Source organism: Setaria viridis, chromosome 5 (genome assembly GCF_005286985.2).
Source record: "Setaria viridis chromosome 5, Setaria_viridis_v4.0, whole genome shotgun sequence".
NCBI lineage: Eukaryota > Viridiplantae > Streptophyta > Magnoliopsida > Poales > Poaceae > Setaria > Setaria viridis.
In genome coordinates, this window is record NC_048267.2 from 526,256 (window position 1) to 540,132 (window position 13,877).

Here is a 13,877-nt window from a genome sequence, read left to right on the forward strand (position 1 = left end):
TTGACCGTTGACAAGCTTGCATCAAGGATTTTTTGCAAAGGCATCACGGAATTGGCCAGGCAACTTGACGTGTACACTGTGTGATCAAGAAGAGGAATCGTCTGCCCATTTTCTTGTGCACTGTAGCTTTGCATTGACGGTAAACTTTTTGAGAATTGGTGGCAAAAATAAAGAAACCTCTTTTTGACCACCTGCACAGTACAATAACCTTTTTACTTTTTAAGCATCTCACAAATGCTAAAAAAAAGTACACTACTAGTTTTACAGGAGAAGACCAAAACAGAGCAAGTGCAGCAATTCACTCTCAACACTCCACAAACACCATAGTTTCCATGGGAAAGAGCAGCAAAATTATAGGTGCACTTTTTAGGTGCAGTCACTGTCGTATTCTAGTTGGTTCGGTGAGTCAAGTAGGAAGGCCAGCTTTTTTAAGAGTAAGTCAGGAGCATCAGCCAAGCATGTCATCAGTGTAATAGAAAGAGTTATTTCGGAAATTAAAAAATTGTGTTGTGGTATGGTAAAAGAAAAACTCCACAAGGAATGACCCAAACCAAACAGCTGAAATACAGCACTGACTACTTAGAAACAGGAAAACTCTATCCACATAACATCTGAAACAAACAAGGGAAGTGTCAATCAATGTAAAAACATCTCGACAGTGCCCGACTCGAAACCACAAAAGATGTGACGAAACAAGTTTGTTTTGTTTAATATACAGGCAGGAACACATATAACCGGCAAAAGGAAGAACACGCCTTTACAGTTTCTGCTCAAGCAATCAACTAAGAGAAGGATTAAAGCATGCATATAAGATGGTATAGGAAGGCTAAAGATGAAGAAGAGGAGGAGCATACCAACACAATCATCAGCAACAATACTGCAGGTAGTGGTGCGGTATCCACCATGCTTATCGAGAACATCACCCTCCAAAGCCAATTCAGCAAAAAAGGTCTTCTCTGACCCTGTTGCTGCATTAGTTGCCTTGAAGTTCATGTGCAAATAGGAAACCATTCCATCCATGAAATCGTAAACATCATTGAGGCGCAAGTGCGTAAACTGGTAGTGATCACCCTGTGTTTGCAAATAATACTAATTCCAAATCAAAACTGGATATTTTTTTTTGTTGGGGCCAGGAGATAATATATATAGCAGCAACAAAAGCAGCTTACCGTGTTGTTCTCATGGTAGAAAACCAATGCCATGTTTGCTCTCTTTTTGTTTTAGCGCCTGTAGTAAGGAAGCAATTCTTCTCGTGTCAAATTGAATACGTCAGGAGCCCAAAACTCTGCTCCAATGTCATCCGCACTACCTTCCTCTGTTTTTTTTGCAACGACGCTTGCTGCATATAATTCCAAAATGTTTCTGTTAGGTCTGAGCTAGGTTTACTTTCAAATGCTGCAAAATGTAGACACAGGAATTTCTTAAGGAACTATCCATATATATGTGGAACACGTCAGTTTGGTTTGTAGAAGTGACTGGCTGTAAATTTGTTTCCCCAAAGTTTTTTTTCTTTCAAGATTAAATCCAACCTCAGGAATCATGAAGAATGAGCATAGATATCTCCTTGAACAAAATAAAAGTTTGCACCTTGGAGGTAAAGAGCTAAAACAAAAGTGTGGTACAATTCGTGCACAGTGCTCTGCTCTCTGTCCGGATGGAGGTGATGGGTATGAGGTGTCCAAGTTAGAAAAAAAAAACACTGAATTTTGTGCCCTGAAGTTGGCTCCTTTTACCCTCGACAAGTAGATCCCAGCTTGAAATCAAACCCTGCTTGGAGGGAGGAGGCAGGGATCTTACGCAGGCGGGGGCGGGGGCGGGGGCGGAGAGGCGACGCGGGGTCCTACCCTGGCTTGCCGCAGTCGCGAACTCCGGCGTGGTAACTCCGTGGAAGCACCTCCTCCTGGACCGGCCGACAGCGTTGCCATGGCGAGAGCGGCGCGAGACTGTTGGGACGGGGGAGCTGAGCCAAGTGTGACACGAGGTTTTGTTTCGTCGGCAGCGGGAAGGATCGGAATCGACTCAAATCCAGTCTGGTTTCAGCCGACGTGGCGACACGTTGTAAGTCTGACGTGGCACGGGCCCAGATGTCAGAGACCTGAACAAGCAAGCTGCCGTACCAGACCGACGTTCGTGTTCGAGTTGGACGGCGATCCGTGTTTTTTTGCCAAATGAGTCTGCTGTTATGCTTGTGTGTAGGTTGGGTTTCTTTCACACTCCTGTCCAATTGTCACACTGCAAACCAAGCATTTACAACGACATTAGTAGTAGCACAAATAAATAGAGCATACGCCTCCTAACATAAAAGCGAGGTTTTACTGGCAAAACAACATGCTATGCTGACTAATGCCGTAGAACAAGAGAACATGCTTTTAACGTTGTTACGCCGGCCCTTGGAGCTGCAAAATTGAAATCAATCCATCATGTAAGGTAAAAGATGTGTAATGTCCAAAAAGGTAAAAGATGTAAATTGCACTTCACATCATCTGTTGAGTGTACCTAAATCAAATTTTTTTTTATAATAAAAACAACAAGGCAGACTTACGTGGGCGACTCGGGTGGACGGGAGATCCGAGCGCCGCCACCTCCTCCCTCCGTCCCTCTCCCTTGCCATCGCCCAAGCAGGCCAGCGGAAGCCCATCCGGCTGCAAAGAAGGCGGCGACGAGGTCATCTTTCCACATGCTAGAGATTTTTCGCGGCCACAGCATCCGGTGGCCAGCTGGCCAGATTTTGCTACTTGGTGCCAAATTCATCATGCCCCTGGCCTGATCTACCTCTCTCGGGTCAGATCCAACGCCTAGTGGCTGGGAGGTGGCACCAGGGCGATTCGGCGGCCATGCCACTGGTTCCTACCCCCATCCTCTCCTATCGGGGTTGCGGCATCTCATGGCGGCAGCCTTCGCCCTCGGGCTGGTAGCGTCCATATCCATCTTACCTAAATCCAGCGCCCTCCGGCTTTGGGGACCGGTCCGACAAACTTGTTCCCGGAGAGGATGGTCGGTGACTACGGTCACAAATGTCGTGCCTGCGACGGAGGTGCTTAGGAACTTGTCGTGCAGCGAGTGTGGTATGGGACACAATTTGTCGCCGTTGGGTCTGAGGTGCTTCAACCTCGTGTGGTTGGCGATGGTGTGACGTGTCTCGTCGACCCTTGGGGCTGTGTTGTGGTAGGCTAGGGTGCACTGGCGAAAGCCACGGCAATGATATCTTTGGGTGTCATTTTCCTTCTTGGAGGCGCCACCTATGTGTCTCGAATCCACCCCATCACTAGGTCTCCAGGTGAAAACTTTGTCCCGGTGGGCAGCGGCGGTGGCGACTATCATCATTTAATTTCCTCAGTGGAGGCGTTGTTTTGGAGGCTTTTTGAGTGGTGGTGCACTTCATGTGGGTACTATGGTTACCCAACTCGGATTCTTCAACAGTTATTGGTATCTTATTTATCCCCACTGTGGAAGTGTGGATGATTTTGCTGCGGTCTTGGTTTGGTGGTTGGAGTGTCAATCAACATGGAGTTTTTCCTCTTCCCTGTTGTTGGATTTGGCTCATGCTTTGGTTCTGCTTTCACCTGATGTGGAGAAGTTCATTTGGAGGCGACTTTACGAAACATGCCGCTAAGGGAGATTTTGTTGAAGATTTTGAGTTTCACCTTTTTCTTTATTTTTTGTTACATTTCTTTGCTACATCAGATCAGATCTTCTGATATCTTGGCTACGTGTTTAGTTGGAACATGTGACTCTCTATATTGTTTGTGGTCCGATCTTCTTGAAAGAGGATGTCTGGAGTTGGAATTTTATCTTCCATTATCAAAATAAAAGCAACAAGGCAGTGATTTCACAGAGTCAATAACTTCCCAGGTTAAGTTTCAATTCAAAGAACAAAACAATCCTGAGAACAATATAGGATGTAAGCAAATGGTTGGAGAAAAACAACTACGTATATTCGTGCTTTTCTCATCAAGGGAATGGGAATTCTGACAGCTACGTACTGTACAAGAGAGCAACTATAGTGAATGCAGGAAGAAAGTTTTACTTTTGGTGGCATTCCAAGGGGTCCCCGGAGGACGGCTAGCCGCAGGTCGCAGGCCTCCTCTGATCTCTCACTGCTTTATTTATCGATGCTCACCTCCGATCCATCCATGGCCCGCCGACCTCACCCCGTCGGATTTTCCTATTTCAGCTCAAGTGATAGATCTCCAGTCTCAGTAACACGGAAACGCATGCATCTTCTCCTTCAGAAAGCTAGCTGTTCTCAAGGAAACAACTGAAGCATCATGGACCTTGACAAGGACATAGACGATGAGGCAGATGACGGTGAACGCGAGGAGAACCGAGAGCCACTTGCAGCTGCCGGCGGCCTGCAACGATGCAATGCAATGCAGCAGCAATTCTCTGACAAAGCCTGGCCTGATTATGATGAGCCCAGCCTGCCTGCCTCCCTCCCTCCTCGGAACCAAGCAGCCTGCCCGGCCCGGTCCATCCTCAGCAATTGGTGGTCGTCCGATGTTGTTGTTTGTGAGTGCAAGTCAATGCAAGCCGACACGATTTTGCCCAGAAAGAATTTCGTTTTTTTTTCCGGTTGCTTCTCCTTTTGCTAAAGTCTATCATCATCATCGTCATGATCGTCATCCAGGCGAGCAAATGGGCGGCCCGGATGCATGGAGAATGTTTTTTTTTCTTGGCTACCTGCAAGAGTAAGAAAGAGAAGAGAGGAATCTGGCTCTTCTGACGTGTGCAACGCCCTGCTTTGCTTCATTATCCAGCTTTGACCATACAGGATTGGCGTGTGGATATATGCATCCATCGATGGAGATGTGGCGTCTACTTCATGCAACCATTACAGGGGCTAGCTACTTTGAGATATTTTCTCATAAGCCTAGTTAATTTAATTAGATGTGGAAAATTTAGAGGTTACTTTATGTTATTTTTTTTAATAATAATGGAGGCAGGTAAATTTGATGCAAATATAATCGAGAGGGTTACTCTAAGATCATAGTCTGCATAATATCATAGGTACGGTGGTTAATTTAGATGAAGATTAAGGGTTACTTTACGTGATGCGCCGTCTATAAATGATATGGATAACTAATTCTTATAAAAAAATTAGTTGACTATGGTCTGGTTTGGTTCCTCTGACTTATTTTTAGCACCCGTCACATCGAATGTTTAGATACTAATTAGGAGTATTAAACGTAGACTATTTACAAAACCCATTACATAAGTGGAGGCTAAACGGTGAGACGAATCTATTAAGCCTAATTAGTTCATGATTTGACAATGTGTTGCTACAGTAAATATTTACTAATGATGGATTAATTAGGTTTAATAGATTCATCTCGCCGTTTAACCTCCACTTATGTAATGGGTTTTGTAAATAGTCTACGTTTAATACTCCTAATTAGTATCTAAACATTCGATGTGACGGGTGCTAAAAATAAGGAAAGGGAACCAAACGCCTACACTTATGTAATGGGTTTTGTAAATAGTCTACGTTTAATACTCCTAATTAGTATCTAAACATTCGATGTGACGGGTGCTAAAAATAAGCAAAGGGAACCAAACGCCTACACTTATGTAATGGATTTTGTAAATAGTCTACGTTTAATACTCCTAATTAGTATCTAAACATTCGATGTGACGGGTGCTAAAAATAAGCAAAGGGAACCAAACGCCTCCTATATATAGTGTTGGAGAACAGGAGAAGCCGCTTAATTATATATCTAGTTAGATATGTATGGTTCATCCGTATATAAGTGCGTGGCTAGCTAGGGTTTGGCGAATGCATAATTGAGAGCCACATGTTCGTTACAATATTCCGGCCCCTATCATGCACAGTAGTACTAGCAGGGCAATTACACTTGCATTGGGCCCCAATAATCTAGATGATGTGTGTTGCGTTGCGCCAGCCGTCAGATATATAGCCTGATGATGTCTCTAAACAACTACCAGATGTTATTAATATCCACCAGGGCTACCACGAGAAACTTCAGATCTTGTCTATGCATGTAAAACCGTCTGCAACTTTCCAATTAAAAAATGTAAAACCGCCTGTAAAATCTCCAGGTTCCTAATAAAAACTATAAATTAAAAAAGCTAAAACGAACTACAATTTGGAATGAGAGAGTAGCATAGTAGTAGATCATATACATGCATGTTAACTAAAGGGAGTCTTTTGTGAACAAGATCGAGATCTCGTAAAATTGAAAGCTTGACAGCAAGGATGGGATCGGAGCAAATCAATCCAGGAATCAGCTTTCATCCAAAGCGGCTTTCACCTAAAGTACAATCGACCGCTGCACCCAATAAAGAGGCGCCAAATGCTTTCACCTAGCAGCTTTGCTAGCTCTTCTCTTTCGATCAATTGCCTCGTGACTTGACAAGAAAGTAAAATCATTGCTCCACCTGCAATTGCACGTATGCGCAAGCCGGCCAAAATCTACTTATTATTAAATCTTCCATAACTAATTAAGTCTACCACCATGCATGAGTCAAACCGCAGATAGCATCATACATGCCTTCCATTTTTGTTATTTTCAACAATAACCTGTTTCATTTTTCTCTATTATTTAAAAAAAAGCTTAATTAAATTAAGTCACCCTTCAACCTCTAAAACGAAAATATATATGCACGAGACATGCGACGAAGAGAGTAAATTCAAAGAACATGGATAGGGATATATTTGGAAATAAGCCAAGGTAGTTGTCTTCACTGGTACTATCAATCAACTGTACTTAATAGTTTATATTGTAGTTGAAAGTTAGCATGAGGCCCAATTAACAAATACCACCCCCTCCACAAACCACTCCTTTTAGCCTGAAATTGTGTGTCCACAACGTACCTTTCCGCCACCACTTTTTATTGATAAAGCAAAAGTGGGGTGTGATGAGGAGAAAAAGGGTAAAATAAGCATACTATACTAGAAAAATTGCAAAGGAAAGTTCAAAAATAAAGGAGTAGTGTAGAAAAAGGAACCAGGAGAATACAAAACAAAAGCCCAGATTCCTCTCCAAACAGGTCCTATCCCTTTTCCTCCTCTCTTTGCTGTTGTTTTCTATCTCTAGAGACCCCATCTCTAGAAAGAGAAAGCAGCAGGACGGAGGAGGACAAGCAAAGCTACCGGCCGGCCAGACCCTAAAGATTGACCTGATATTGCATAATAAGAGAATTTGCTGCTGCAAGATGGCTGCTGGATCCTAGAAATTTCTGCTGTGTGCTCAAGCCAAGCATGATGGGTGGAGGAGAATTCAAGAGCTCTTTGCTGCAGCAGATGATGTGGAGTGGTGGTACAGACAGCAAGAATATGATGAGTAGTTTGATGCCTTGTGCCGAGGAGCAAGAGGCCTCCAACAACAAGATGCCACCCTTATCTTCTCCTTCCATGCTCCTCCCCCAGCACCTCCTTCAAATCTCTTCTGGTCTGGCTCCTGAGGTGAACAGCGCTGCGACTTCTCTTGCAAGCAGTGATCTGCATGATGGGCGGGAGAGCAACATGCCAGAGTCATGGAGCCAGCTGCTTCTGTATACACTTCTCTCTATCTCCACCCTGCATTCTGTCAATTCTATTTGGTTTTGTGATGGTAGAATACTATGGGATCGATTCTTTGAATTCATGCAAATTTCTAATGAATTGGTGCTAATTCTATAAATCAGGGAGTTTCTGTAATTTTTGTTTACTAACAATCACTCGCATGTCTGCAAACACAAATAAATTTGCAGTGGGGGATTAGTTGGAGATCATGAGAGATACAGCGCCGCCACAGCTCTACTGTCAAAAGGATTAGAGGAGGGACCTATGCCTAATCAGGGTGCTGCAGCAGCTTACAATTTCTATGGCCATGGTGGTGGTGGTGGTGAGGAGATCCAGACATCGGGGACCAACAAATCTCAGGTGGCGTCCTCTCCTAGGTCATGCATCACCGCAAGCCTCGGCAGCAACATGCTAGACTTCTCAAACAGCACAGTGCAGGCACCCGAGGTGAAGAATCATCACTCCGATAACTCTTCTGAGGTAATTTAAGCAAAACCTACAGGAACATTGCATCTTGAATGGACACTGAGTTCCTTTTCTCTTTGATAAAAAAGCCACATGCATGTGCCCCTTGGAAAAATCAATTTATGTTTGCTGGGTATATATGGTCTAGCTAGCTACCTTCTGAAACTCTCATGTTCCAAAGTTTCAATGATTTTTGGATCTTGCTTCATGATATTTTTGGCAAAGGGTGTAAGATCCACTTCCGTACAAGGCATGATGTCCCATGGGCAACTGACTTCATGATTTATCGTTAACTGCTGCCTATTCATTTAACTTGGTATGTATTTATTTTTAAAATTTTGTTTCAGGGTAACAGCACTGCAAGTGGTTCAGCTCCAAAGAAGGCTAGGGTTCAAACCTCTTCTTCAGCACAATCTACTCTAAAGGTTTCTTCATCTCTGTGGAGTGTATTTGCCATCATTAATTTGTTCATGCGATCTTGGAATCCGGCTCGATCTGAGGCTCCCACTGATCCCCTCCTCGAGACATGTATAAAGAATCATATGAACCTTATGTTGCATGCAGAAGTACGAATAATATATATTCTCTTCAAGGAAGTATATTATAGTACATATAGAAATGATAATGACTTACCAAGGACATTATCCATATTGAGTTGTCACCTTGTTTTTTTTTACACACACAAGTAACATGGGGAGTAATTAATAATCCTTTGTTTGTTTCAGGTTAGAAAGGAGAGGCTTGGGGATAGAATAACAGCACTTCACCAGATAGTATCCCCATTTGGAAAGGTACATACATCAGCTTACAAATTAGCTATACAATAGTAGTAGTACAAGCCAGGTAACACTGCATGCATGTTGAGAGAGAAAAACAATGCACGCGCAAGTAATAAACAGTAGAAGGGCTCTCTGTAGCTAGCTACCTCGCCTCGTCGACAGTCAGATGTGCATGTCTTCTCTAGCAGATGGTGTTAACGGTTACAAGGTTTTGCCGGTTCTGCAAATGCGTTTTTGCCCATGCATGCATGCTCCCTCCTGTGTTCTTTTGATCAGATGCAGAGCTTCTTTTGTTCACTTTTTAGGAGTCGTGTGATCAGTGACAGTAAAGTAAATCCCTGACATGCATGCATACGTGTTCCTTTTTGCAGACTGACACTGCCTCCGTACTACAGGAGACTATTGGCTACATTAGGTTCCTCCTGGGTCAAATTGAGGTCCAACCCCTTCCATTAATCCTATCCAATTATATTATTTCTCTTCATCTGTCCTTTCTGAGTTTAGATACATGCATACATTCAGTTCTCAGAATGTCATGATCAGTTTTGTGAAGTGTTACTTTCCTATTTCTTCTGCAGTAGCTAGCAAATGTCGATCTTTAAGAGTATAACAATATTAACTTATGCACCCTAAGGTAGTAGGAGACGATAATGAGTCAAATTCATGATGATATAGCTTAACAAGCATTTTGAGAATATCACCTGGTGTAACTAAAAAAGAGTGCCCCGAGTGAGATGCATGCGAGCAGGTGAAAAGACAAAATGAGGACACGTGTGGGACCGGGTGTAAGAGCACGCCGTTAAAGCGCTTGCATGCATGCATGGCCAAGTTGCAGCACGCATTGTACTAGCAGCACAGTACATCGCCTGCTGTCGTCTTCTGTCGTGTGCAGTTTCATTCAGGCGCTATGCGACAAGAAGCATGCTCTCTCTTCTTCCTCTCGATCTCTTCTTCATTCTCCTCCATTCGACCTCTTCTTCATTCTCTTTGTGTTATGTTGCAGGCTCTCAGCTTCCCGTACTTGGGCCATGGCAACGGAAGCTCCTCCATGCAACAACACACCGTAGCAAGTGTAAGTCTCCTTCTCTCTCTCTCTCTCTCTCTCATCATATATTGCAGGCACGTCGTACGTGTGCAGGAGTGATCGAGCGTTAAGAGATGCGTGCAAAAGGTGTTCTAAAAATGAAAATTTTGACATACACTTTGATCGACTTTAGCTGCTACCTGCAGATATATGATAGGATTAGCAAAGGTAGCTTTAGCAAAGACAGGCACTATTCAGATCATCTTAGATGAATAGTGGGGGAATTTGAAGCTTTTTAGTAGATTCCTTTATTTATGTAAAAACTACGTACCATTTGCTTGTTTTACCTCTGAAAGGGGCCGGCTTTACGAAATTAAACCCCCATCTGAGTCCAAATAAAAAGGGCACCCACTAGGCAATCTGGTAGTCTACAATGCTATATTATTATTACTAGGCATCTAAACTATATATAAGCAGTAAGAAGCTTGGGCATTTCCTTTACTGAAAAAAATAACAGAAAGAATTCACACGTTTTTAGATTGAATAACACGATATATCCAAACTTTATGCTTCCTCCAACCCAAAATTAATATAAACCCATTAGTACATCAAAACATACGGTCAATAAAATAACATTTTGACTAGCAGTATCTAGAGAAATATGTTACAACGATGCCATCTTAAATTGTAAGAGTTACTATATATATAATATGAAAGTGGTTTTTAGTAATAACCATAATGTTAATTATGTTCTCAATTTATATGGAACTATCTAGATATTTATAGTCAAAGATTAAAAAAAAAAGAAAGTTTGACTTAGGACAAAGACTTATATTTCCTATCGAGTGGAGTACTACATTTTTTTTTCGAAATGGGAAGTTTTATTAATTTCAAGATCGTTACATGCATCGAGATAAGAAAGGGGTACTAGGTACACACATATAGATAATCCTTTTATCTAATGCCACACCTGCAAAGTGAATGGATGATGAGGGACCCGCCACTCCACTGAAATTAATGCACTCATCACTAGCAGGTAAGAAAGTAACAATATATAGTGATTGTAGAAGAGCAAGTGCATATGATGATACTCATTACAGCTAGCCGAACTACGTACTTATGGCTGATCACCATGGCAAGTAGGTAATGTAAGCTCACTGCAAGATGACAGTGAGCGCTGCTGCATCTGCACGCGGGGACGGCAAGCATGGACGGCCAGCTTATTTAGCTGCAGGGCGCGCTGGCATGTGATTGAATGATAGTATATTGCACGTCCGGCAGATGGTTTCAGCTCGCCTTTTTGCACGCCTGTACGTGCAGTGCAAGCTGACAGATCGATGCAGCCGTAAGCTAGCTAGCTGCGCTGCTCCCGCTCGCTGCGCTGTGGGACCGGTCCCAGATGTGCCATTGCACACACGCATGAATTCCATTATGATTATTCATTACTAGTTCATTCCTGATATTTTTAATTATGATCTCTGTGATTATATATGTCTCCACTTAATTGGCCGTCCAACATCATGAGTTTGCTTACCACCTAATTAAGCTGATGAGAATGAATATACATACATGTATAGCACTAGTAGTGATTTAAGTTTTCTTTAATGTCTGGTGACATGCATGGTTAATTATATTGCACATACATGCAGTTGCTGAACCACAGCACTAGCATTGGCACGGTAGAAGCGCAAGGCCCCACCGAGCAGGTAAATATATACTTCCTCTCTAGTCACGAAAAATAGGTGGTGTAGTGTGTTCTGTGCAGTCACCGGTTCTAAACTTTTGTTAAATTTTTTTTAAAAATATTAAGTTTGTATATTTTAGAAATTAATAAAAATGGTACGGATAGAATTGTCTTTATATCAGAGACCGTGTTGATGTATAAGATGGGATTTATTTGTCACCGGATGAGCACATACATGATTGTGTACCTTAGTTACTACATTGACTTCAACGCTCAACTTAATATGAAGCTAATTAATCCCAGTGCACGAGCTTGCCTTAGTTCTTTTTTTTTTCAAGCCTGTGGATTGGAACGAACTCAAGCCCGGCACCGCAAATGATCATATGAAGTTAAAGTACAGTTTTTTTTAAGCAAATGTAGAGTATTTATTAGGGTTATATTAGGATAAAACACATACATATATATATATATATATATATATATATATATATATGAAAAAATGTATGAGTGGACACAATATATATGCCTTATATATGACATCTAATAAATGTGCATAATACTTCCCCAGTACTGTTGGATGGCTAGAACAATTTGTATGGGTTTTACCTTCCTTTGCCTTTATTTGTATATGTAACATTTTTTCTTATACAATCAGTAGGGGCTTGCTCCTCCCATTTCATAAAAGAAAAAAAACAGAGAGAGAGAGAGAGAGAGGTGAAGGAGGGTATTTTTACCATGCAGAATTGCATATATTGTGATGGAATATCATGTTAACGATTTGTTTGATCACAAGACATAATGGAGGAAATAACACACTGCTCCAGCATCTCCATGTCATGACATGTAGTCTTGGATATAGCAGGGATTATTAGGGCCTCAGCAAATGTTTCAACTTTGCATGCATGCACGCAGGACGAGGGAGACGTTGGTAACGAGGAGGGCAAGAAGGATTTGAGGAGCAGAGGGCTGTGCCTGGTACCGGTGTCGTGCACGTCGCACCTGGCCGGCGACGACAGCGGCGCTTCCGACTTCTGGGCGGTGGCCGCGGCGCCACCGCCGCCGCCGCCGCCGCCGCTCGGCAGCATCATCTGGCGATAGGACCGCATCGATCGATCATCAGCCGACGCATGGATATCTCCGGCGACGATTCTCCGCCGCGCGCCGCCGTCCATTGCACTGCATGTATACCGTAAATATACACCATGCATTACTATTACTTTTTTCGCTGAATTTTGGTTGCTGCTTGCTAGCTTCATATATCATGTGTCGTGATTCAGATCACCATGCGTGGAGCTAGCTAGCAGCTACCAGCTCTGCTGTATACCCATGAATTGAGTATACGCGTGCGTACGTGTATACGTATAGGCGTACGTACGTAGGGTTGAGATGATGATTGAGCACATGCATATCATCAGGAGCCGTCATTCTGTCGCAGCTGCATGCAGTGTATAACTAAGCAGCTAGGCTGATTGCTCTTGATGGTATGCATATATGTATATGTACACTATACCTTTTCATATGTATGTATATGTGCGGGCTGTGACTAGCTGCCCCTGTGTACCTTTTCAAGAATAATTATGCTGTTGTGTAGTAGTCTCTCTGCATGGGCAGCTTCGCATTTTTAATCTTGGTGTTTTTCAGTAAACAATCATCATCAGAACCGCAGAGGCGGCAGACTGTTTTGTTGTGTTCGCTGTCTGTCTACCGTGCGTCGTAGGTGGGCCGACATTAGTTGTGCGTTGTGGACTGAACAGTTCAGCCCAATGTAATACATACCTCGGAGCAGGCCGGTAGTCCTCAGTCAGACAGAGTGAAAAGGACCCAAATGGCCCATGAGGCCGACCGCCAAGGCGATACCAGCTCGTGCTCTTTGGAGGCCGTTGGGTTCCTAGTCCAGGCCAATCTTCCAGCGTGTACCGGGATATATTTTGAGGGGCCATCTACTACCTAAATATCTTTAGATATTTTAAAAAAGCACTGAACCCTATACTACATGATTTTTAGTCTTCATGCTGCTCAAGCTCACCTCTCCAACTCTAAACCCTAGTCATTCACTGGATTTTGCACGTCCCACTCATTTTTATGAACGGCCACTGCCTTCATGATCAATGTGCCTTAGCGGGCTATGGGCTTCCTCTCAAATGCATGTTAAGATACTCAAGTGAGCCCGAGTTCCCCCTACCTTACCATCTTAAAACTCTAGCGAGCATCTTCATGATTTACAAAACCGTCCTTTATCCTCGACTCTAGCGTCTTCCACCACCAAGAAGTCCTCCTGTTACCTGCTCCTCTAGCTTGTCAGTATTGACTGCTCGCAACCATGTCTTTCCTTAAAGAGCATCTACAAGAGTGTCCAATATTTTCACTCCTAATAATATTGGATTGGCACCTCCCAAAAAGATT

At 43.0% G+C, this 13,877-nt stretch overlaps 1 protein-coding gene across 2 annotated transcripts; it reads left to right on the top strand.

Moving 5' to 3' along the window:
- The first annotated feature begins 7,012 nt into the window (after positions 1-7,012).
- Positions 7,013-13,067, top strand: LOC117857387 (uncharacterized). 2 transcript variants are annotated; one of them, XM_034740027.2, is made up of 8 exons: positions 7,014-7,512; positions 7,711-8,002; positions 8,335-8,412; positions 8,713-8,778; positions 9,138-9,203; positions 9,770-9,838; positions 11,440-11,496; positions 12,387-13,067. In XM_034740027.2, the coding sequence occupies exons 1-8, from the start codon at positions 7,220-7,222 to the stop codon at positions 12,570-12,572; spliced, it is 1,107 nt and encodes a 368-aa protein (XP_034595918.1). In that variant the 5' UTR covers positions 7,014-7,219; the 3' UTR covers positions 12,573-13,067. The 2 variants fall into 2 exon arrangements, with proteins under 2 accessions (XP_034595920.1, XP_034595918.1); XM_034740029.2 differs by lacking the exon at positions 11,440-11,496 and having other exon boundaries at positions 7,013-7,512.
- Positions 13,068-13,877: the final 810 nt, after the last annotated feature.